General features: G+C 41.8%; 1 protein-coding gene across 1 annotated transcript in view; it reads right to left on the reverse strand.

Moving 5' to 3' along the window:
* AKAP12 (A-kinase anchoring protein 12) overlaps positions 1 to 25,764 on the reverse strand; it is a 95,201-nt gene that overhangs the window by 30,177 nt on the left and 39,260 nt on the right. Inside the window, exon 2 of the mRNA XM_028103412.2 lies at positions 12,958 to 13,072. Coding sequence (XP_027959213.2) covers positions 12,958 to 13,072 — 115 coding nt within the window. The remainder of the gene's footprint in view (positions 1 to 12,957; positions 13,073 to 25,764) is intronic.

Consider the following 25,764-nt stretch of genomic DNA (forward strand, 5'->3'; position numbering starts at 1 on the left):
GATATACATCTGTGTTATTCAAATATTATGGAGGGGATGCTAGGAAAATAAAAGATTCCTTACTGGAGCGATAAGGGGAAAAAAGGTTGAGAAATACTACTTTCAATATAGATAAGCCTCATTTTGAAGAATCCTTTGAAAAATATTTCTGGAAAGACAAGAATGCCCCTTTGTCATCAATTTTTCAGAAATGCATCCTTAGAAGAGAAGTATCCTCTTGTGTGATCAATCACTCTGGTCATCTTTTCCTCACTTTACCAGAAGAGAAAGAAAGGATCTTAATGTGCCTGAATTCTTTTTTTTTTAAAGATTTTATTTATTTATTTGAGAGAGAGAATGAGAGACAGAGCACGAGAGGGAAGAGGGTCAGAGAGAGAAGCAGACTCCCTGCCGAGCAGGGAGCCCGATGCAGGTCTCGATCCCGGGACTCCAGGATCATGACCTGAGCCGAAGGCAGTCGCTTAACCAACTGAGCCACCCAGGCGCCCAATTTGCCTGAATTCTCAACAAAAAGGAGTCAGGGAGTTGGGGTGGGGTGGGGGGAAGAAGCTGAAGGTAGACTCGAACAATGGTGGTGATCGGACCAGCACCCTCCACATCTGTCTTCCTGAATCAGGGTGTGAGCCCCCAAGCGAGCCACATACACCACTTCAAATATTAGAGTAGCCACATGAATATGAGTTAAAAAAAAAAATAAAAATTGAGGTTAATTTTATTATGCTTTATTTAACCCAATATTAACATAATGTTAGGGCAACATGGACTCAGTATAAAAAATGATTAATGAAAATATTTTATTATATGTAATATATTATTACAATCTTTTTGTTGCACTGTCTTTGAAACCCAGGATGTATTTTACTCACAAAGCATATCTCAAATAGGATTAACAGAATTTCAAGTGCTAAATAGTGACATGTGGCCAGAGAACAGCTCTGAAACTTCAAACCTAACTGAACGTTCCCCCTTTTTGTCTTTTTCTTTTTTTTTAAAGTAGGCTCCATGCCCAACATGGGGCTTGAACTCACGACCCTGAGATCATGACTCGCAAGCTCTACCTCTGAGCCAGCCAGATGCCCGAACGTTCCCCTCTTTCTGTCACTTCGCAAATGACAATCCTATCCCTGCTTTAATTTCCTAGCCTTCTAGATAGAAATTACCCAATCACAGAATCCCCCGCACTACCTCAGTGTCCAGTTTAGAGCTGACCCTTCTGCTCTCCTAGAATTCTCCAGCATAAGCCCAAATCCTATAATAAGGTCCTCCCACCTCCCCATTACTGGGGCTCCCATGCAGGAATCCCTCCATTGGTTTAGCACTTAAATAAACCTAACTTAGTTGGACTACAGATGAGTTCTTGGTGGCCTCTACATGGCAAGGAATAAAATTCCCATTGATAGATTTAATTGGTACACCTGTCTTTTCCATTGTCTCTTAATTTGTTAATATAGTTGAATTAATATGTTTAAATATATTATTTTTTCCACCAACTTTTATAGTACTCATATACAATAATAAAGTGTTTTAAATGATTTTTACTCAAAAGGTCATCCTATGAGTATATTTAGATCAGCTTAAAAAGTAATTACAAAGCAAAAGTTGACACTTGCAAAAGAAATATGTTTAAGCTATAGTCACATGAATTACAGTTCACTTGCAAAGATGCCTTTTTCTACAAATCTAGAGGGTGACAGCTAAAAGCATGAAGTTTTTTTAAAGTCAATGTAAAATTTACTGTCGAGATAAAGAGTAAATTCTGCATGACAGCGTATTTATCTTTTACTCCCTCCAGAAACCATACTCATGGATCATCAAGACTGAATGGATACACTCCACGGTCAGAGAAAAACAGAAAAGATAAGAAATTTGCAGTGGCAACTGGTTCGAGCACCTCAATATACCTGCATCCTAGACTAACAGTGGAGAAAGTAACTCCATTTATGCTATAGAAATCTCCTAAAGCCTCAGTAGACCTAAAGCAAATAGATTTAGGTTAAAAGACCCAAGACATGGATGAATGGATGAACAAAATGTGATATATACAAACAATGGATTACTCCTCGGCCTAACAATGGATAGAAATCCTGTCACATTATTACAACTCAGCCAAACCCTCAAGACATGAAACAGTGAAATAAGCCATGCACAGAAGGGTAGATCCCTCCTATATGAGGTACCACAATTTTAAAAATCTTATTAAAAAAGAAAAAAAGACCCTCAGTTCCCCCTCCCACAGGCTGTACAGCCAGACCCTCTTCACTCACCTGTCCCAGAGATGACAGGAGTGAAACTTAGTCTCCAGGCCAGGGAAGTGGGAGGTGGGGGGAGCAGAGATTCAAAGACACCAAGCACACCATCATGAAAAACAAGAGGAGTTTATGCACCCCACTCCCAGACTGTCTCCCTCCCTAGGCTCCAGAAATGAGCCTGAACACTCCCAGGAAACAAGAGTCTTCTTAGGGGAATTTGACCAGCCCAAGAAAAGACATGTTAAGATCGATCAGATCACCATCCAGGAATGGCCACATTGCCCCAGTAACACAAATCCCAACCAACTTTTATTTATTATTATTATTATTTATTTATTTTAGAGAGTGGGAAAGGAGAGAGAGAGAGCAAACATGAGCAGGGGAGTGGAGCAGAGGGAAAGGGAAACAGAGAATCTTAAGCAGCCTCTATGCCCAGCATGGAGTCTGATTCGGGGCTTGATCTCATGACCCTGAGATCGTGACCTGAGCCAAAATCCAGCGCCAGACGCTTAACTGACTGAACCACGCAGGTGCGCCCCCCAATTTTTAAATATGACAAACCAGCTCCCAAATCAGATATGTAACAAAAACACCTATTATGAAAGACAAAAAAGCAATCTGAAAGAGACAGAGGCAATGCAGAGAAAGAAACCTTCAAATCAATCCTCAGAAAGATAATGCAGCCAAGAAAAAAACAGGATACTTCAACAATGAATGTTTAGAAAAAAAACTCAGTTCTTAGAAATTAAAAATAAGATAACAAAATGAAATCTAGTCTTTAGGATATTTTCCCAGAAAATAGAGCCAAATACAAAGAGATAAATAATAGAGAAAAAAAGTTCTAATGAGGGCCCTTCTCAAAGGTCTAAATCTGAGTAATGGTAATTCCAAAAAGAGAGCAAAGAAAAAGAGGGGAATGGATGAAATAATTTCCCAGAAGTGAAGGGTTTCTCGACTTAAAGAACCCAGCGTGTGATAAATGGAATCACAAGGAGATCCATCACTAAGATTTTCAGAACATTTTTAGGACAGAAAGGACACTATTAAGCCATCTGAGGGATTAAAAAGCAGGTCAGCATCAGATTCTGACAGTGATACATGTATCAAGACACAGAAAATCCTGAGTAATGAATGGAAAAACTAACACAACTGGTGGGTGTTTAGGCCCAAATTTGACACACACGTGGAAAATGTTGCTCTTTCGTAAAAAGTTCATTCACCGAGCTTAGACAATGCGGCCACTGACTGAGGGCTCGGCAGGAAGCTACTAATGTGGAAACTAAAGCATCCTCCATTTATTTGTGACAGGCAATTATTTGCAAAGTGGAGATTATCTTACTCTGATCTTTAACTACTGGATCCCATTATGTAGGCTGTGTGATGAGGATCCTGATGAGTGAATACCAAGAGAGCAACTGTAATTCCAACATAAGAAATATGTATCAAAGTATATTGACATTTTCTTCATGCTACTTGGCTTTGGCTCATTTAGCAACATCCTTGATAAGGAGACACTCCTTTATATGCTTCTCCATCAATGTACTTATCTCCTCTCTAAGCCATTCTTTCAGTACATAATACTCGGTGGAAAGCCAACTACGTTCTCACGTTCTATAAAGAGTTGGAGAAATTAAATGATTTGTAAAAGGCGGGAATATTGAAATTGAAACCCAGTTACGCTTGGCAGGCTTCCAGCAAGCACATTCATACTCAAAATATATAATAAGCCCCGGGCATTTCTCTTTAAATGGGAGACGGCTTATTTTCTCTGGCAATGTTTTGCCTAGAGAAGAAAAGATTAAAGGAAAAGACAGGATAAATGTTTTCAAACACTTAAAGGGCCACCATGTGGAAAAGGGAGGTGAGTTTGTTCTATACAGTTCCAGAAGGCAGCACAGCTAGGGGGAGGCATGTTCTCCCTGAGGTGGAGTAACTGGTTTCCTGTTATGGAGAAACTCCCGAAATCTGTGTTTGAGCAGAAGAGACTCCTGAATGGGGGCCAGAGCCTGGTCTAGACCACCTCTAAGTTCCCTTCCACCAAAGCCACTAAACCGGACTTTGCAGTTCTGTCAATCATGAAGACAGGTGTTCCGGGCTGAACTGTGCCCTCCCCAGATTCAGATGTTGAAGGCCCTAACCCCCAGCACATCAGAGTGTGCTTGTATTCAGAGAGGGGATCAAGTTAAAGAGACCGTTATGGTGGGTTGGGTCAAATCCAACCTGACAGGTATCTTTATTTTCTTTTTCTTTCTTTCTTTCTTTTTAAGATTTTATTTATTTATTTGACAGAGAGAGAGAGAGAGAGAGTACAAGCAGGGGGAGCAGCTGAGGGAGAAGGAGAAGCAGGCTCCCTACTGAGCAGGGAGCCTGACTCAGGGCTCAATCCCAGGACCCCGGGATCATGACCTGAGCCAAAGGCAGACACTCAGATATCTGAGCCACCCAGGCGCCCCTTTTTTTCTTTTTTTAAATGACAGGTATCCTTAAAAAAGGAGACTGAGACACACAGATGCCAGTGGTGTGCACATATAAGGGAATGACCGGACACAGTCAACAGGTGGCCATCCCCAAGCCAAGGAGAGGCCTCAGAGAAAGTACACCTGCTGACACCTTGAACTTGGACTCTGCAGCCTCCAGAATTGGGAAGAAATAAATTTGTATTGTATAAGCCACCTGTTCTGTGGTATTTTATTATGGCAGCTCTAGCAAACTAATACAGCAGGGTGACTGCCCTGTGCTTGCTTTGTCATTCTAAACACTGCAGGCTCAGACATGTGAAAGTAACCAGTCCATTCAATTAATTACATCTTGCCTATAACTAGTCACACTGTCCTGACATGTTAACTACAAAAGCAGTTTGTAAAAATTCAAACTGTGGAAAAGCTACATTCAAAATAAATAAATAAATAAATAAATAAATAAATAATCAGCTGAGATACCTTGAAACTAATGATTTGGGAAGAAATATACCTTTTATGAAGACTTATACTACTCTAAATAAATGACGAATGAGGAAAAAGAAGAGAAAAAAAGAAAAAAAATTCAACGTGTGGTACTCAGGAAAAAGACTCAACTGATAGGCTAAAAATATGGCAGAATTTAAACCCAGAGACTACATCCTCTCTAAGTTACCTAAGCACCATTATTATATAACATAGGGACATTGTGCTCTAGAACATGCCATTGTTGGAAACATTTGGGGGTTGCTACATTAGGTGAAACTAGATTTTTTAAAAAATTTATAATCTCACCCAACCTGGGGCTCAAACTCACGACCTTGAAATCAAGAGTCCCATGCTCCTCCAACTGAGCCAAGCCAGGTGAACCTAAATTGGAACTGTTTTAAGGATGAGTCAGTCTAAGATCTAAAGGACTGTCAAATAAATGCAATAGCTAAAAAAAATTTAATGTTTCCATTATGGCTTAGTCACAATTAAAGAACCAGTAACCTCAGACCACTTCAGTCCCTCCAAGGAAAGGGTCTGAAGCTTGACATAACACAGACCAGCCTATAGACCATCTCGCCTGCGTGCCTTCTCACGTGGGCCAGAATACTCACCCGGCTCAGTGGACTGGGAGAGCCTCGAAACTATAGCTACTTATAGGTGAGTCTTCGAAGTAACTCAAGGTTGAATGACAGTCTTCAGGGCAAATAGAAATGGCACTTACCAATATCTGTCACTGAATGGGACCCATAACCAATCCTATTACATAATTTCAATCTCCCATACAGGGGGAGAGCTATGTTACCTTGTAGCCACATTTATGAAACTACTTAGCTTTCTTTCTTACCTAAATGATTATCTACTGAGACATTCTTGAATAAATTCTCCCTCTTGAACTTTTCATTAAATTAAAACTTCAAATCTAGAAGATGATTTTTTTCTAAAGACTTTTTTATTTTTAAGTAATCTCTGCACCCAACGTGGGACTCAAACTTACAACTCCGAGATCAAGAGTCGCATGCTCCACCCACTGAGGCAGACAGGCGCCCCGAATCTAGAAGATGGATTTCTGAGATCAGACTAGAAAGAAAAAGTGTTTTTACAAAAAGGCATAATGAAATTACCATGTAGATTCTCACCTGCCTAAGGTCACTGGGGTGTCTTCAACAGCTAACCCATCATTAGCATAGTGCTAACCCACTAGGAATACTGAGGTTACACAGTCCCAGAATTTCAGAGATGACTGAGGATGCTCTTTTTACAAATGAAAACTGATGGTCAGCGAGATAAAGGGATAGATTCAATTCAAGGGTACACAAAGAAATAGTGACTAGAGCAGCCTTACCCATGGTTTTGTCCCCTAGAATGAACTAAAAGGGGCAGAGGACCAGAAGTCCTTGTTTCCTCATACCCCCATCATTTATCAAGTTAGAAGGTTCTTTGGACTGCCAGACTTGAATATACAGTTTGAGGGAGAAATTCTTCCCTGTATAGGTTAGCTGTTAATTACTAAAAAATAAATGTTTCTTTAAAGATGAAAGCAGTAGTTACTTGTTACCAGAAATTTGTCAATGACATAAGTAATTTCATAGAGGAATGCTAAAAAAATTCCTGCAGAGCGGAGGAATGAATAAAAACCGGTTCCCAGAAAATGCAAAGTACAGTACTCCTGCCGATGTTCAAGGGTTATTTTGTGTTTCCCCTAGTTTTCAAAACCTTACAAAACAGGATACAGCTTGAGAAAATGTCATGCAATAATATTGTATTCGAAATACCAAAGCGGGGGTGGGGGTGGGGGGCTCTTTGTGGTTTGAGCACTCACATTGGATAGCATTCCTGAGCAGGTCAGGGTCTGACCTCACCTTTCCAGGCAACACCTGGATAACCTAGAGTAAGCACCTGTGACAGCACAGCATGGTATGTGGAGAAGGATCCAGCTTTGTGAGTGCTAATGCACCAAAGAAAAGGGGGCGGGGGGGGGGAGGGGGTAAAATCTACAAAGTTGTGGTATTTATGCGCAAATGATACAAAGGTGAAAAGTCAACAGATGCCCTTCTCCCATGAGCAAAAAGGTCATATTGTTAACTCTAGCTCTTCATTTATTCAAGTATTTCTTAAGCACTTACTAGGTGTCAAACACAAGGTTTAGCCTCGGGGGACTCAGCATGGAAGCATCTGACAGACCTCCCACGTCAGCCCAAGAAATCTCTGCCCTTGTGGTTCCTATATTTTAGCAGAGCTGGAGGTAAGACACAGTACATGAACCACGCTGCGTGTTGACAAACGATGTGGGAAAAAATAAAGGAGGAATGGAGGGTAGTCATCTGGGCAAAAGGCAGGTATGTTTTCATGAGAATAAATAACAAGGTACCAATTTTGTCTCCAATTAAAATAGAGAAGCCATTGAATCGTGGATTTCTTCACAGCTGGGAGAGCAGCCTCTCACAGAAGAACATGTATTGGCGGGGGAGGTCATCTTCTAACAGAGACATGGAAAGGATCTTAGGTACTCACTGTCCAGATAAAGCTATTAGATGATCAAAAAGCGATGAACTACTAGTCATTCCAGAATGGATTTTCTGTAAGGTAACAAGGTCCACAGGGAGTGCTGCGATCGTTTGGCAGTAAATAACCTTTTGGCCTTTCCATATCCCAAAGGCACTAAACACCAGAATCTGGTAGGTTTCAAACAGCAAATTTAATAAAAGCTAAGACAGTGACATTAAGCACAATGAGGAAAATGAAATTCTCCCATAATGTTGCAAATGAAGTTTCTAGATAGCTGAGCAAGGCATACTCCATTTTTGTTACTGTAGCTGGGGGATAGTATCTAGAGGTAGAAAAAGTAGGATCCTGCAGAATGTAAGAAACACTCTAAAAGACTTCTGTTTTAAGTGACAACATTTGGGGGTTTTCCTGTTCTTAAATTTTGCTTGGGATCTTAGAGGGTTTTTCCCAGGATTGCCTCCCATTTGCAGTAGTGACCCTCCTCACCATTTTTTAAAGATTTACTTATTTATTTATTTATTTTAGAGAGAGAGAGAAAGAGAGAGTGGGGTTGGGGCAAAGGGAGAGGGAGAAGAGAATCTCAAGCAGACTTCCTGCTGGGAACGGGGAGTCCCATGTAAGGCTCGATCTCAGGACCCTGAGAACATGACCCGAGCCAAAATCAAAAGTTGGATGCTTAAGGGACGGAGCCACCCAGGCGCCCTCCTCCTCATCATTCTGATCAGCACAACAAAGCCTGTCTGCCTGGCTAGCTGACTGCTACTTTTAATGCAGTTGGCCCCAGAGTGGCAAATGCCAAGGGCAGAGCACCACAACCACTCCATTGCTTCTGGGGTAAATGTCCTCACACTCTGGGTATGCAAATAATATAAAGCACATGTGAACAAAAATTTAAAAAACCAAGGAAATGACTATTGTTTGTTCATACAAACGGTATGACCTAGGGAGATGAGGAATCATGGCGTTCACCTGCTTTATAACATCTGCTGTATCTACTTTGCAGAGAGGCAAATCTCAAAAAGAAACAAGAAACTGCCTTGTAAATGATAAATTCAAATTATTAAGATCAGAGACAATCACCTGTGTATTTGCACATGGCAATGAGTTGAGTAGGCACTTTAATAAAAAAAAACATATTATCCAGGGGCGCCTGGGTGGTTCAGTTGATTAAGCGTCTGCCTTCAACTGAGGTCATGATCTCATGGGATCCAGCTCCCATCGGGCTCCCTGCTCGGCGGGGAGTCTGCTTCTCCCTCTCCCACTCCCCCTGCTTGTATTCCCTCTCTTGCTGTCTCTCTCTCTCTCTCTCTGTGAAATAAATAAATAAATAAAACCTTTAAAAATATATAGTATCCAAACAAAGAAGGTCTTAAGTTTTTTTTATTTGGTAATACTGAATTTTCCCATCTGTTTGGGGGAAAAATGCATGCAACAGATACTAAAGTTAAATTTTTTCATTAATCTGAGTTTTTAATTTGCAAAAGTTTTAAATATAAAATTGGACCTGGATCCACATGTAATGTTTTAAAAATCATTTGTGTTGAGGCATTTAACTCATAGAAAATCCAGGGGCCACAGAATATAGAAAAATGACAGTTTGGGATGAAGGGGGCTTTTTTAAAATCTTTCAACAAAAGCAGATTTTCCACAAAACTAACAGCACTTGCATGACCCCTGTGAATGCCGGAAATAGCATGGCATGAAAGAACTTTCTAGTTGGGAAAAGGCTGCTGCTGGACAGAAGCAGTTTTAATAAACGGTAAATCACCTTAAAAAATTCAGAAGGACAAAACCTCCGAGGCTAAAGTAATTTACTGTGAATTTTTTTCATTTTTTTTTTTTTTAAAGATTTCATTATTTGTCAGAGAGAGAGCACAAACAGGGAGCGGCAGACAGAAGGAGAAGCAGGCTCCCTGCTGAGCAAGGAGCTGGATGTGGGACTCAATCCCAGGACCCTGAGATCATGACCTGAGCCAAAGGCAGAGGCTTAACCGACTGAGCCACCCAGAGGTCCCATTTTTTTTTTCAATAATTATTTGTTCTCAACCCTGATTGTGTACCTTCTAAAAGATGGCCCATGGAATTATATAATCTTCAAGTCCTCTCCAAAATTGCCGTATACATTTCTAATCCTGATGCACAGATTAGAAGATGTTTATTTAGGAGGCAGTTCCTATCTTCTGTCATTTGAGGAAAGTTTACAAGGAAACAGGATTCCATTTTCATTATAGGAAGAGGAATGGTTCTGAATTACCAGTGTGTCCGGTTTCAGAAAGAAAGCAAACAAGTCAAAGTCAGAAAATATTTTCATATCTGGCTTTGTCTAAATACAGTCAGCCACTTTAAATTAAAAACCCTCTAGCAGGAACGCCCCTTGTTCATAGTTTTCTCCCATGAACTGATCCACGTATGGCAGGACCAAATCCCACTGTTGGTCAATCCTCCTAGGGAAGAAGATGGGTCAGATCTATTCTTACTGATGTGGACAGTAGTAGAAACCAAGGTCCCTGCAATCCTACGATTAAGTGTTACATACTAAATTATGCCTTTGTTTATACATCCTAGTAAGCTTCTGTGTAGAAGGAAATTCTGGAAATAACCATAAAATCTAACCATAGGCTATTACTGTAGTCAAAAGAAAAGCATGAAAAGGGGCGTCTGGGTGGCTCAGTTGGTTGAGCGTCCAACTCTTGGTCGTGATCTCAGGGTCATGGGACTGAGCCTCTGTGTCGGGCTCCGCACTCAGCGGGAGTCAGCTTGGATATTCTCTCCCTCTGCCCCTTCCCCCACTCTCTCTTTCTCTCAAATAAATAAATAAATCTTTAAAAAAAAAAAAAGGCATGAAAAAGTATCCGTGTTTACAATGCCAGGCAGGCAAAAGGCAGAAGAAAAAAACAAGTGCACCAAGCTTATTACAGATGCTAATAAGCCAATGGATTAATAGTTCCTTCCGCCTAAAAGCTCATCCTAAAGGCAGGGCCTGGGGTGGAGACCTCTGCAGCCCTAGGACACCCACCAGTCTTTTCCTAGGTGACAAGGCCTTTTCAGGATCTTTTGAAGGACAAGGTATATTAACTACCACTCTTGTTGCAAGAAATCTTTGCTATTTGCTCAGAGCCCCAAGGCCACGATCAGAAGCCTGGGTCAGCTCAGGGAGACCATGGAAATAATCATCTGCTAAGGCCTGTCTTTTCTCCTTCTCTACCTTCTCTTCTCAATCACGTACATCACCATCATAGAGGAAGCCTGCCTGACCCAGGGGCTCCCTCGATGGCATACGTCAGTGATCCCACATTGCTACCAAATATTTGCTTTCACAGCCCTGTTACCTAGCACACTTGCCTCTCTGGGTTTTCATTCTACTCTTTGCTCAGGTGACGCTGTGCCAATAGACAAACCTGTGGGCATGCCCAGCACGGTGAAGGCACAGCGGTTAAGAGCTTGTGCTAGGTAATTTGCTGACCTGGGTTTGAAATCTTGACACCGATATTACCTACCTCATCAAAGACCATAATGCACAAAAGGCAGAGTTCCAGGACCCAAAGTAAAAACTTGCAAAGTGTTGGCTGTTATTACTCTCCTCACTTTGGCCCCCATCCCTTGTCAATAAATCTAACCCTTATCTCCCCCAGTCCCAGATCTTACCCACGCTCTGACCTCAAATGACTGCACCACCAGAACTCAGAGCAGCTCTCATTTCTTGCAAATTCATCTGATACCCACCATGTTACCCTGTCTTAACCCTTCCCTTTATCTTGTGTACCCGTCTATAGACCCGCTTCCTCTCCCCTGCAATGGGTAAGTGGTGGGCTGTTTGTCAGTCTGTTCATCTTCCCTGCAGCACTGAGCACAGTGGCTTGGCCAGAGAAGGCTCCAGACCTGCTGTGGCTTGACTGGATTCAAAAGTTGCCATGGGAAGGACAAAGCATGGGACTTTGGAATTTGAGTTGGGGCCATTCCAATTCTTTTGGTGGAGATGATTTGAAACTTTCACACTAGGTCATGCAAATCCTCCCTTCTGTGAGACTGTATATATTTCTAACTTTATATTGTGCCTGTGGTGTTATATATAAAGATCAGTCTTCCCACCAACTTCAAAAGCAGCTCGCGGCTTGAAGCAGCTCCATGGGGGCATTGAACAAGAGGAGAAACAGGTTCCACATGTTAGGAGTCTCATTTAACCAAGGCAATGGCCAGTCTCCTCTCCTGGGACTTTCCCCTTCATTTGTCTTAATTCACATTGCTTGGAAGACTCACTTCACTCCATGCCAAATCATCATTTTTATGCATCCTCGATAGTGGTTGTTAAATTACTCCTCTGTTTATGATTGAACGGAATGATGAGACAAGAACTCGAGAGCAGAGGACGTTTCTTCTTCAACCCGGGGCGCTTCGACTGAGGCCTACCAGTCAAGGTGCCTGCTTCTGACCCGAAGGTGTGGTCCCTGCGACCTCACGTGGGCTGACTCGAACTAGTGACAATGTGGTGATTCACTTTCCCATAACCATGCCTACGGGGCCTCTAGGCTCAAGAGCTAAAAAAACATGCAGCAAATCATAGTTCGGGCAAAGAGCGGCATGCACCCTGAAAAATACACTTCTAGAAAAATCTGTGCAAGGGAAGCAGGCTTCTCGCCAGAGTGAGAGATACCGACTCTTAAAGCAACCACGACTCTGGGGTTTCCAACAAGAATTCACATCAATACCAGACAACTAATTGCAACCAGGCAACAATTAAAACAAAACAAAACACCACCAACCTAAGTTCCAGACAAAAACATCTAAGAAAGACGAAACATGACTACATTTCCTATACCCAGATATTGGCAGAACTTCCTATACCTGAGTGTTGAGGCCACCCAAAAGGTCTGATAAATACTTCCTGGGGCGCCTGGGTGGCTCAGTCGTTAAGCGTCTGCCTTCGGCTCAGGTCATGGTCCCAAGGGTCCTGGGATCGAGCCCCGCATCAGGCTCCCTGCTCCACGGGAAGCCTGCTTCTCCCTCTCCCACTCCCCCTGCTTGTATTCCCTCTCTCGCTGTATCTCTGTCAAATAAATAAAAATCTTTAAAAAAAAAAAAAAACAACTTCCTTTTGCAACCAATGGATTGCTTTTGTTGTCAACCTCATCCACCCCCAGGCAGGACCACTGTATGGTCCAACCAGGCTAGTTTTTATTGTTTCAGCAGATTCATAGCAGGTATTGTCAGCCCTAGAGTCCCTACTTCTTCTGCCCAGAGACTGAAAAGGCGCTTACCATCTGTGACAGTGGCTTCTTCCTCCTGGCCATTCAGGGCTCCCTCCTGGGGACTGAACTCTTCTTCCTCAGTTAAGCCATTGGCACTAGACAGCTGACCATTCTTCTGTAGGAGCTACGGGGAGAAAACAAAACCATGTAAACTTACTTTCAGTGATGATGAAGATTTAAGTCATTAGTCTGGAGGATCCAGCTACCTTACAGAAGGCACCCCACGAGCTCTTATCAAGCAGGTAGGGCTTTGTATCTGGGTCAATGAGCACACCATTCCACTTATCCAAACACCAGGCATGATCTACACACCCACCATTCCAGGCCTATTTGAGATATAACAATGAGTAAGTCAGGTGTGGCCCCAGCCCCTTTGAGCTTACAGACTACTAAGAAAAGTAGACTTTTAAAAATTGTTTTTTTCAGGGCACCTGGGTGACTCAGTCGGTTAAGCAACTGACTCTTGGTGATCTCAGCTCAGGTCTTGATCTCAGGGTTGTGAGTTCAAGCCCAGGGATGGGCTCCGCGCTGGGTATGGAGCTACTTAAAAAAAAAAAAAAAAAAAAAAAAAAAAAAAATTTTTTTTTTTCTTTAAAACAATGTTTCCTTGTGATTGGATGCAGGGTATGCATATTTGACCAAAGTATACCTAAGTGGCAATGTGTCCTTCTCAGGAAAAAGGACAGACATGGAACTAAACAATTAGGGCAACGGTCATGATGGAAGAATACGAGAGCCAGTCACCAACAGAGGAGGAAGTACAAATAAAGCTAAATCTCAGTCCCCACAGGATGGGCGTGTGACAAAGGGTATGGGGAAGCAGAGAAGGGAGGTGAATTAGGAACCCCATGGTTCAAAGACCAGTGTACCCAGAGACAACACAAAGACATGGGTCACTCGTGCTTTTGTGAGTCACTGATTTTTCCTTACAATATTACTAAAATGATCAGTTGTCCTCTACCCCAGAGGATAGCCTGTGCAATTGATGTTTTCCGTTGCAACAACAGTAGACATATAGATATGCCCGTCCATCATTTTGTAAATCCTGAGAATATAGGTAAAAAGTTTTGAGGGTACGGCAAAAAACAGTATAATAACTATTAGGAACGCCAGGATTTCAACAAAGCTTTACAGTTCGTATACATTTCTCATTTTATCAAAACCAACTTAGGCGGGTGGTAGCATTTCCATTGTACAGAAGAGGACACTGGACCTCAGTGTGATCAGAGGCTGGGGTTGGCTGGCCACAGGCCCCACAGCCTAGAAGGGATTCACCATGGCCCGAAGGCCAGCACTCATCAATAACGACTTCCAGGGTTTTCCCACGGCATTAGAGATTATGGAAGGACCTGTTGCTATGCATAATGATAAAACGCCATTAAGAGTATTCCATAGTACCCAGACCTGCCTACTCCAAAGAAATCTCTAAACCACGGCACTCTACTTGGCATGACTCAATGATGCTTCCAGGCGAACGGAGCACCCTGGCCAAACCACTGACTTCGATTGGAGGCTTGAAGGGACAGCAGGTTCAAGACAGTCAATCCAGAAGACTCGAACTGAGCTAAATCGATTTCACCTAGCTGTTCCCGGCTCCCAGCAAAGCTGCCCTTCAACGGCATGAGCTGCTTCCTGAAATAATACCACTGTACTTTAATACTTACTCTACAGAGGGCGCCTGGGTGGCTCAGTTGGTTAAGCGACTGCCTTCGGCTCAGGTCATGATCCTGGAGTCCCCGATCGAGTCCCACATCGGGCTCCCTGCTCAGCGGGGCATCTGCTTCTCCCTCTGACCCTCTTCCCTCTCGTGCTCTCTATCTCTCATTCTCTCTCTCTCAAATAAATAAATAAAATCTTTAAAAAAAAAAATACTTACTCTACAGAAAGAATAGTTGGCTTCAAAATACCCATGCTGAGTCTATTTATTAGACAGAATACTCAGATTACATTTCCACTGTAAGTCTTCTCTTACCAAAATATGAAAGACAGGAGGCTTAAGTGAAACCTAAAGACAAAAGCAGGGGGAGGGGAAGGTCTCCACAATGCCCATTAGCAAAAATGTCAGCGTTGAAGAGTATTTGGACTAAAAATCACTAGTTATGTGAACACGTCAGGCTCAGATTTGATTAATAACGTGAAGAAGAGCTAGAGGACGAAAGCAGGGAACACATATGGGGTCCATGGAAACACAATGAATCTAACCTAAAAAAACGCTTACGTAAGCACCATGATATGGCAAACTAAGTGGGGATCATGGGAAAGCAGGTTTAACGTCTCCATTTTTCAACCCAATAAACCGTCCCCCTTGTTTAGTCATCAGAAGTCTCAAGTTTTACAGAGTTCAGAGTCCTAGAGAATTTCCATAATTCTTGAAGGACGTCTCATAATTCTTTATGAATTGTCAAACTCAAATTACCTTAACCGGGAGCCAAACTGTCTTTGTCTTTAAACGTGAAAGACCTATAGGATTCAGACACAAACTTTCCTCTACCCTTACATATAACAAAGCACGTTAAATGACATCAAATGAGTCTTAAAATCGGAGATCGCTGCTAGCCCTCCTTATATACAAAGTGTGATAATTATGGATTACTTATTCCCAGGGACCACAGGGCAACTGTCTCTACTTCCAAAAGGCACTTGATGTATTAACTTTGGTAGCAGACAACTGATGACAGGGACCATTATTAAAACTGAGTTTTGAGCCACTGTTATTATATGCATAGCTTGGGTCGCAATGCAAGGGGACCATCCAAGCTCAATCTCCAGTGAGCATTCAAAGCCCATGACAGACCAACCCTCCACAACAAAAATGGGGCTTCATCCCTAACCATATTCGGATTATTTCCACCATTCTATGTTTCATTTAGAGATGCTATTTACAAAATCTCATGTGTCCTTGTAGATGGACAAAAAGAATGTTTGCTTTTTTTCCCCATCCCCAACCATTTATATAATTTATACTATTGTTCAAGATTCAGGTGCTTCTGAGAGCTACCAGTAAGTTAAAGTCACCTCAAATGGTAAGAAATCAAACCCACTGTTCCTTAACATTAAAGTCCTATCTTTACGTGTATATATATATTCATAAGCATTTGTAAAAGGGGGAGAACACACGCTTTTAGGCTTTATTTATTGGGGGGGAGGGGCACAGGGAGAGACTATCCAAGCAGACTCCCTGCTGAGCACGGAGCCCAACCGAGGGCTCAGCCTCATGACCCTGAGATCATGACCTGAGCAGAAAACCAAGAGTCAGGCACTTAACCAGCTGAGCCACAGTGTCCCGAGAATTACACGCTTTTTAATACATGTCTGGCTTGTCCTCAGTCATCCTCTCTTTTGTCTATAATTCAAATGCCCACAGAAGAGAAGGATTTATTTATCAGTTATGCCGAGGTAAACACAGAGAGGCAAGGACACAACTTAGTGACAGGGAATGGGAATGTTGGAGCCAGATGAGGTATGAGGTATGAGGGCCATCTAATTCAGGGAAGAAAGCAGTCATCAGGATTCAAGTTTCCAAACAAGAAAGAAAGAGGAAATGTCTACTATTCTTTCACACAGCTTTTTCCATTCCTTTTGAACTTACTTTTACACTTGTACAAATATGGTTATAGAACCTTGACTCCTGAGATAGACATTAGACTTGAAAGACATGCTCTCTGCACTTAACACAGTGAGCACCAGCAAACCTCAATTCCCACTGGATTTGTGCTTCAAAAAGCGTAAACGCCTCTTTTGAGCAAATCAAAACCCTTAATGTTTTCAAGCTTATATCCTTTGAGTGGGTCAGCCAGAGTTTATTCCTATAAAGTATTACCACATTACAACTCAACAAGCTTTAAAAAAAAAAATCTCAGTGCTTCCAGCAACAGTGTTTTCCTCTCATTCCTCTAAGAACAGAAAATATCCAAAATGGCAGCTAAAGCATTGCAAAAAAAACTTACCAGACTTCTCCGTTCCTCTTCCTCCTCCACAGGACTGCCCACAATTTGCTCTGAGCCCCTTTGCAGAGTAAGCAGTAGGAGTATCGAGCTTTTTTGTTTGTTTTTTAAAGTAGGCCCCATATCCAGGGCGGGGCCCAACATGGCGCTTGAACTCACAAACGAGAGATCTAGACCTGAGCTGAGATCAAGAGTTGGACGCTTAACCAACTGAGCCATCAAAGCACCCTTCTTTTTTAAGAATTTTATCTTTAAGTCATCTCCTCACCCAACAGGGGGCTCAAACTCACAATCCCGAGAGTAAGTTGTCATACTCTTTACTGACTGAGCTAGCCAGGTGCCCCAGGATTATCAAGCTCTTTACTGAATGAGTCAAACAATGTTCAAACAGGTGAGTTCTTGACACTCTCAGGACGTTGGGGGTAGAGATGAGCCTGCAGAAGTAACTTCTTCCGCCACAGAAGTGACGCTCTCTGCCTACATCCTCATTGGATGACCACCAGAGGTGGGACTGGCCCCACAGTCCTGCCGTGAATGGGCTCTGACCAGCGCAATTCTGGCAAAACCCAAGAAGCAGAACTGTTAAGCGGATATTAGCAGGAACAACCAGAAGTCAATATGACAAAGACCCACAAACAAATGATCAGAATAAAAAAGATTATCTGGGGGGGAATTTTTAGTCAGTTTTTAAAATTTTTATTTAAGTAATAAATACACCTAATGTGGGACTCGAACTCATGACCCCAAGATCAAGAGTCGCATGCTCTTCTGACCGAGCCGCCAAATACCCCCATCTGGGGAGTATTTTAAACCCCTAATAAAACTTGTAAAGAAAACACTTCAATGTCTTTTTCTTCATTCTAATAGGCAGCGTTTTGAAGGTAAGCCTTTAAAAGTGTCAAACAGAAAAAAAATAGAAATCAGAGTATAAATCAGTAATGTCTTTGGAGAGCAATTTGGAAATAGCTATAAATAATTTAAATGTGCATACCCACTCCAACACACTATTTTTTTTTTTTTAAGAGAGAGAGAGCACGCACACGCACATGTTCAAGCAATCGAGAAGGGGAGGCAGAGAGAGAGGGAGAGAGAGAATCTTCAAGCAGACACGGAACACGGAGCCGGCACAGGGCTCTTATCTCGTGACCCCGAGATCATGACCTGAGCTGAAACCAAGAGTCAGATGCTTAGCTGTCTGAGCCACCCAGGCGCCCCATCCAACATGCTATTCTAATGGATATGGCTTTACATACTTGAGGTATAGGTACAGTGATGTACAACACACAATCCATGTAACAGCATCGAAGGGAAGGCAGTAAATCTAGAGACACATGTGGGTAGATGTCTCCAGTTTAAGTGGGAAAAGCAAGTTACAGAGAATGTTTGATTCCTTTATGTGTTTAAAATAAGACAAAAATAACCCACAAATAGGGAGGCAGGAAGGGAAGGGAATGAGAGGTCTCGGCCCGATCTCTGTCTAAGCAATTAACATAAAGAACAAAACTCTAGTAACACTACACAAAATCTTTAACAAATGTTGCCTTTGTAGACTTCTTTGTTTTGCACTGGTGTTGGGGAAGAGACAGTTTTCTTTTTTTATTGAGAGGTGTAACTGATATATAGCATATGAAGGCATGGTTTCCTTTTTATTCATTTTATCATTGCAAAGGTGAAAATACTTGGAGAACCCTAAAATCTGTAGATTCTAGGGCTATAAGCATGCTAATCACCTGGCTTTCCAGGATTCACAAATCGTTTCAAATCATCTGAGCAATGATGGACCAAACTGCTCTCATGAAGCTTCCACCCCTCTGTTCATATGATCTCCAAATGTGATTACCATATTAATAATGTCCTCGGCCACACCATTAATCAAAAACAGAATTGGGGCGCCTGGGAGGCTCAGTCGGTTAAGCGGCCCACTCTTGATTTCGTCTCAGGTCATGATCTGAGGGTGGGGAGATTGAGCCCCAGGTCAGGTTCCACAGTCAGCTCGGCGACTCAAGGATTCTCTCCCTCGTTCTCCCTGCCACTCCCCCTGCTCGCTCACTTGCTCTCTCTGAAATAAATAAATCTTTAAAAAATATATATTGACCAAGACCCAGTCAGGAACATCACAGCTCTCCTGCAGGCTACCAGAGGCTCCCGATATATTGATATGTGTATTGTGGACCCATTTCACAAATGTGATTTATATACATTTGCTAATTTAACCTTCTGCCTTAAGGCAACTACTACCATCACCCCCACTTTACGGACAACCTAGGAAGGCGAAGCTGAGAGGTACTGCAACCAAAGGGACTGAGCCAGGATGTGGGCAAGCTGACCCGAGCTGCACACACGGCCTCAATTCGGGAGCGTTCTCACCCGGGCGTGGAGTTTCTTAAGCACAGAATTCCTCACTTGGGAAACTCATCTCACAAAAATGGCACAGGCTGTAAGAACACAAGTCATCATGACAATGCCAACCAGCCTGGGTTATGCTTAAGCAAAAAGTTTTCCCTCTAATTTAGAGGTCATTTATAGAACACCAACAGAATTATGGGTTTCAAAAGCTTTGCTTTTCTTTTATAAAATAACCATTTTTATTTCAAAACTAATTTAAGCAGAAAACTTTGTAAAACCTAATCTAAGCAGAAGCTTTATAAACTCCAAGTCTAAACACAGTATAAACCTTTAGGACAGAGAGTGAAGGACAGAAGCGGATGCTTTACTAAATCATAGTAAAACTATACTATCCTGAACTATGGGATCGAATTCCTATAGCTAAGGTCATTACAAAAGAGTAAGAGGAAGAAAAAGATTTTTCAAAATTAACTTCAAATCAGAAACAATTCTAAATATCCAAAATTTGGGGAATGGTTATAGCCTATCCTGTAGGCATTAAAAATGGTACCTACAAAGTGTATAAGAGTATGGAGATGTATTTTATGTTGTGGAGATGTATTTTATGTTGTAATAGTCAATTTAAAGGGCAAACTGAACAGTTTTTGTAAAATAACGATAAATACATAGGAGAACATACTGTAAAATAGCAACATTACCAAACTGTTAATATCGTAATGTATCAAAATCACTGGGGAAGGAACTATGAATATTTGATATCCTTTATTTTTCTATTTTTGTGTTCTGTTCTTTACCTAAATAACACGATTACTTTTACAATTGGGTGGTGGGAGAGCTTTTCCTTTGCAAGTTATTTTGTTTCAGTTTATTTTTAGTATGGGCAAAAGGCAGCTAAGAAAATTTTGCTTTACAGTGAAGCATTGTAATTCTAATTTCTACCAGTCACATGAATTTTCATGGGAAAACAGAATTGCTTTAAGAAAAGAAACTCAGCAGTGAAACCCTTTTTCAGGAGTTTGTTCATGCAAACTAATCCATATTCCCTCCTCAAGGGAAGATAACACAGTGGGCTCAGAAGGACTAGAGAGCTGGGTACTCTGGGGCAAGATTAAGTACTTCAATTTGGCATTTTGTCATTGTCCCGTCATTGTCTTAGCCTGAAACATGGTGGCTCCAGACCAGCAAAGGGGAGGTGGCCAGGAAAGCAGGGTCTAATCTGCGGCCTTGTGCATTATTTAGCCTCTTATTATTAATCTGTGCATTATTTAGCCTCTCTTACCTCCCGTTCTCTGTAAAATGAGTAAGAATTTATTTTATCTACCTCACAGAATATTTGGAACATCCCCCAACCCATGTCATAAGTTTGTAATAAGTCAACTGTTAACTAAGTTTTACCTGTTTTTATTATACAGGTAATTTGCTGTCAACAGCTATGCTCCAAAGGGAAGTACCTGTCCCGGGCCCATTTCCCCTTCTAAAATGAAAGCTGCAAGAAATTCTTGCCTGACTGGGCCACCCGCTGCACTCAACAACATCTAACATGAAGACTTCTAATCCTCTAATTTTCTAATAGTCTGGGTAGGAAAAGGGCAAGGCAGTTTACATAAAGGTCTAAACGGAGGAGAGACACCAGAGTTGGTTTTTTGTTTTTTTTTTTTTAACCACAGAAAGTATGGGGGACACAGCAGAGACCACAACACGGTTCCTATTAGCTGTGGAACCTTTGCTCTGAGCTCATTCTCCCAATTATAAATGGGGACTAAGACCATCTCAATTTTTAGACTGTGTGAGATTCAAATGGAGTAATATCTGGGCAGGTTCTCATTCTTAATTGAAAAGCTCTCAGAGAAGCCACCGTGTGAGCCTCAGTCCGCTTGCACAAACCAAGGTATGTATTTTACTCCAATATTTTTATATCATATTAAGGCCACCTTTTAAAAATTCCCATTCTTGCAGTGAGGAGGGTATTGAAGGAGTCAGCGTTAGATTTCAAATGACAAGGGGATCCAACAATATTAGACACAGCTGTGTACATAGAATGCATTTTGCTATACCCGATCCTGCACACAAATGGGGTTGCAGCTCAAGATTATATATTGATATATATAATATATATATATTATATAGGCACCACTAGAATAAGATGGCCAGAGCCTGGGAATAGACTTGGCCACAAGGAAACAATGACTCAAGAGATGCAGGCTCTCCTGCCTGGGGATCCTGGTTGGTCTGACCCTCAGGTAGCAAAGGCAAGTTATCCTGCTACAAGAAAGAGACTGTACAGGACCCCACCACCACATGTACATAGAGCTGCAAGATATTAATGAGCCCATTTATCAAGACCGCTTAAAAAGTTGACCATCTGGGGGTGCCTGGCTGGCTCAGTTGGTCGAACATACAACTCTTGATTTCAGGGTTGTTGAGTTCAAGCCTCATTTTTGGGTGGAGATCTAACATAAAAGTAAAAAAAAAAAAAAAGTTAACAATTTTTATGACTGAAGAGTTATTTTATATAAGTCAACAGCCATAGCTCCAAACAGTATATTCAATCTAGAACCAAACTGTCCAAACAGTGCACAACTGAATATGGTGAAACTATTTCAGCCCTCCCTTTTATTTAAACACAAGCACAGAGAATTTCCCAAACTATTTTTAAATTTCTAGAAATAAGCAGAAGGCTAAATGCAGAAACTGATGACTCCACCACTAATGCATATTTATAAAAATTTTAGATGAGCCACAGCCCTAATTTTTGTGAGCTAACTGGATTGAATTCCTTAATCCCTCTATGCTTTCCCCTACACAGCCATGCTTTGTAACAAGTTAGCCTTAAGATGCTCTGTCTCCGTATGAAACCATTCTACCCCAAGGGCAGTCCATCTCTGAGATGCAGAAATAAAACTTATGAAAACAAGAGTTGTGAAATAATTTTTAAAGGTTTTTTTAAGATTCCAAAAAGTTGTCAATTCTGTAATGTCTGACAATAATAATGTGGTCACCTTATTTTATAAAGCCTTCGACTATTAGGTGTATAATGACTGATCTGCAGACAACATATCTTGTATTTGTTTTAAGATAAGCAAATAAAATTTGACAAAATAAGATTGGGGCGCCTGGGTGGCTCAGTCAGTTAAGCATCTGCCATTAGCTCAGGTCATGATCTCAAGGGGTCCTGGATGGAGCCCACTGGTGGGCTCCCTGCTCAGCAGGGAGTCTTGCTGCTCCCTCTTCCACTGCCCCTCCCCCTGCTCACACTCTCTCTAATAAATAAAATCTTTTTTAAAAATATATATTTGTCAAAATAAGATTAGTAAAATGTTGATCACAGCTGAAACTGGGTGATAGGTACATGGGTGTTTGTTATACTATTCTATATTCCATAAATTTAGAAAGGATGCAAGGTAATACACACACACACACACACACAAAAGGAGCCCTTTAAACTTGCAAGGCTTTTTAGTGCTCGCTTCGGCAGCACACATACTAAACTTGCAAGGCTTTTTTTTTTTTTTTTAATATTTTATTTATTTATTTTGACAGAGAGAGAGACAGCGAGAGAGGGAACACAAGCAGGGGGAGTGGGAGAGGGAGAAGCAGGCTTCCCGCTGAGCAGGGAGCCCAACGCGGGGCTCGATCCCAGGACCCTGGGACCATGACCTGAGCCGAAGGCAGACGCTTAACGACTGAGCCACCCAGGCGCCCCCTTGCAAGGCTTTTTAAAGAGAGAAAATGACCTGCTTCTCAAGTTTCAGAGATACTGTCAAAACGTTGCACCAAAAGCTCTTCAAACTACATGAAACTGAGAAGACTATATCCCTGGGCCAGGAGTGGTTCTAGTGACCTCTAAAAATAAGATGTTTTCAGGGCGTCTGGGTGACTCAGTGGGTTAAGCGCTAACTTTTGATTTCAGCTCAGGTCGTGATCTCAGGTTTATGACTTCAGGGGCTCCCTGCTCAGCGCAGGGTCTGCTTGAGAATCTCTCTCTCCCTCTCCCTCTGCTCCTCACCCCTCCCATCCCACTTGCACACAAGCTCTCTCTCTTTCTCAAAATAATAATAATTAGTAGGATGTCCTTATTTCTGAGAAATGACGTTTGGAGATCTTTTTCTGATCGCGATTTTCTTCCTGAAAGAGGCCCTCCTATAAGGCAGCAATTTCATCTCTTAAAATACTGATGCCCCGAAGCATCTGATCTTTAAATAAAACCTCTGCTTGCTTTTAATTTCATGCTACGTCTTCCCACTCATCTCTTCAGCAAAACAAAACCAACAAACAAAAAAAATATCTCCTTACTGGTTATTGACATTAAACAAGACTGAGTTCAGCTGAAGACCCAGAAAAGGGGGTGGGCGTCTCATCACCATCATCTAGAGTCAATGTGGCTCTCTTCCCTACAGCCCCAAGTAAAGAAAACACACACTCTGACTAATCATGATTTTGAAATTTCAATGCTGACTAAGTAATGTTTCTGGAATATGATCTGCACAGCACATGAGCTTGTGGGTCCTAAATGCCACTTAGTGAAGGGTATTTAATACCAAATAGAGTCTCTGGCCACTGTCTACAAATCTCTGATTTCCCTCTTTTTTTCTTTCTTAAGCAGTATTCACCTTTATGATTTCTCTATTTCTTGTAATTTTCAGGAAAATTCATTAAAGTCCTTAATGTAGTTTCAGGAGGAATAGCCCAGAGTCACCCCTAGACATGAGAAAGAATGAAAGTTGGGGCGCCTGGGTGGCTCAGTCGTTGTGTCTGCCTTCAGCTCAGGTCATGATCCTGGGGTGTCCCTGCTCGGCGGGGAGCCTGCTTCTCCCTCTCCCACTCCCCCTGCTTGTTGTTTCTGCTCTCGCTGTCTCTCTCTCTGTCAGATCTTAAAAAAAAGATTTTATTCATTTATTTGACAGAGAGAGAGACAGCAAGAGAGGGAACACAAGCAGGGGCAGAGGGAGAGGGAGAAGCAGGCAGAGTGAGGAGCAGGGAGCCCGATGTGGGGCTCGATCCCAGGACCCTGGGATCATGACCTGAGCCGAAGGCAGACGTTTAATGACTGAGCCACCCAGATGCCCCAGTAAATAAAATCTTAAAGAAAAGCGGGGGGGGGGGGGGGGGGGAATGAAAGTGAAGAGAGACCCATGAAAATCACTAGTTAATGCTTTTAGCATGCAAAATTAATTTAATTCAACTGAATGCTAGTATTCAAGTAATCAAGAAGTTAAAAACAGAAAATAATATATCTCATATTTTTATGTAAATCCCAAGGCCTTGGCCACTACAGGTGAACTCTATTGGTAATGTTAAGTACAAACTAGGCCTCTAAATCTCAGTGATCAGCATTTTTCAAACTGGTATCCAAGAATATCAATATTCTAGGTCTATCAATAGCAATGTGCCAGGTATTACCTCAGTAGTATTCTGGGCTCAAATCATCTGGGAAAACTGATCTAGTGGAGTCTTTAGTGTGCACTCTGAATCTCTAAGGGGGAAATCATTTTAACATTTTAAGATTTTATTTTTAAGTAATCTCTATACCCAGTATGGGGCTCAAACTCACAACCCTTACATCAAGAGTCACGTGCTCTACCGACTAAGCCAGCCAAGTGCCCCCACTGTAGCATTTTCCAAAACGGACTTGCCCACTGAACGCTTGAGTCCCATCTATTAACAGCCCTTGTAACTAAAGACACCAGGGTAAATGCAGTATGTTTTTTCAGCCAGATATTCCCGTACTTTAAAAAGTTACAGTTGTTTTAAAAAATATTAAAGATCTTCAGTTCTCTGGGAAAGTATGTGAAAGAAAACAGCTCTAAATCTGGTGAGGTGGGAGATCCACCATGCTGATTTCAGACAAAGGGAATTTATAAGATCTCTGCTTGAGATGAGGGAAATAAAAAGTACCACCTACCAACTACAGCAATTCACTGTGTGAAGAGGGTCTACGAGAATGCCAGTACATGAAAGGCCTACCTGGCAATGTCTGGAGCTCCCACCACATTTAGGTCTGTATCGTACTGAAGACAGAGAGATGCTCCATAAAACAACAAAAAGAAACATGTGAATCCTAGACACCACCAGCATCCTCCTGTGTGCAAACTACATGCTGAAAATGCAGGACATGAGGCATTCCAGATGTTCTCCACCCCAAAATATGCCTCATCTAGGTGGTGGTCCTAACACCCCTGGCTAAGAGCCACGACTCAGCCTCATAGAATCAGAACAGAACTCTTAAGGGTTCAACTTTAACTGTGTTCTTCCCCACCGCCCCGCCCCCCACCCCGGACCCGACTTCCCTTTAACCAAGAAAAAATGATCCTACTTATGTCGGATCACTGATACAACCTTCCTAATACAGATACTCAAGTGACCCATGGTTGAACGGGTGTGTCCACTTGGGGAAACAGACTAAGCAGCCCAACAATTCAAAGTTTTGAATTAACCACTTTCAGGTTAATTACTTTCTTGTTAAGCTTCCAAGCAATGCTGAACTTGCATGTTTAACTGTAGTAGGTACTTAATATCTATTGGTTAC

The sequence above is a fragment of the Eumetopias jubatus genome, unplaced genomic scaffold (genome assembly GCF_037043125.1).
Source record: "Eumetopias jubatus isolate StellerSeaLion01/CBP00866 unplaced genomic scaffold, mEumJub1_p1.0 scaffold_6, whole genome shotgun sequence".
Taxonomy (NCBI): Eukaryota; Metazoa; Chordata; class Mammalia; order Carnivora; family Otariidae; genus Eumetopias; species Eumetopias jubatus.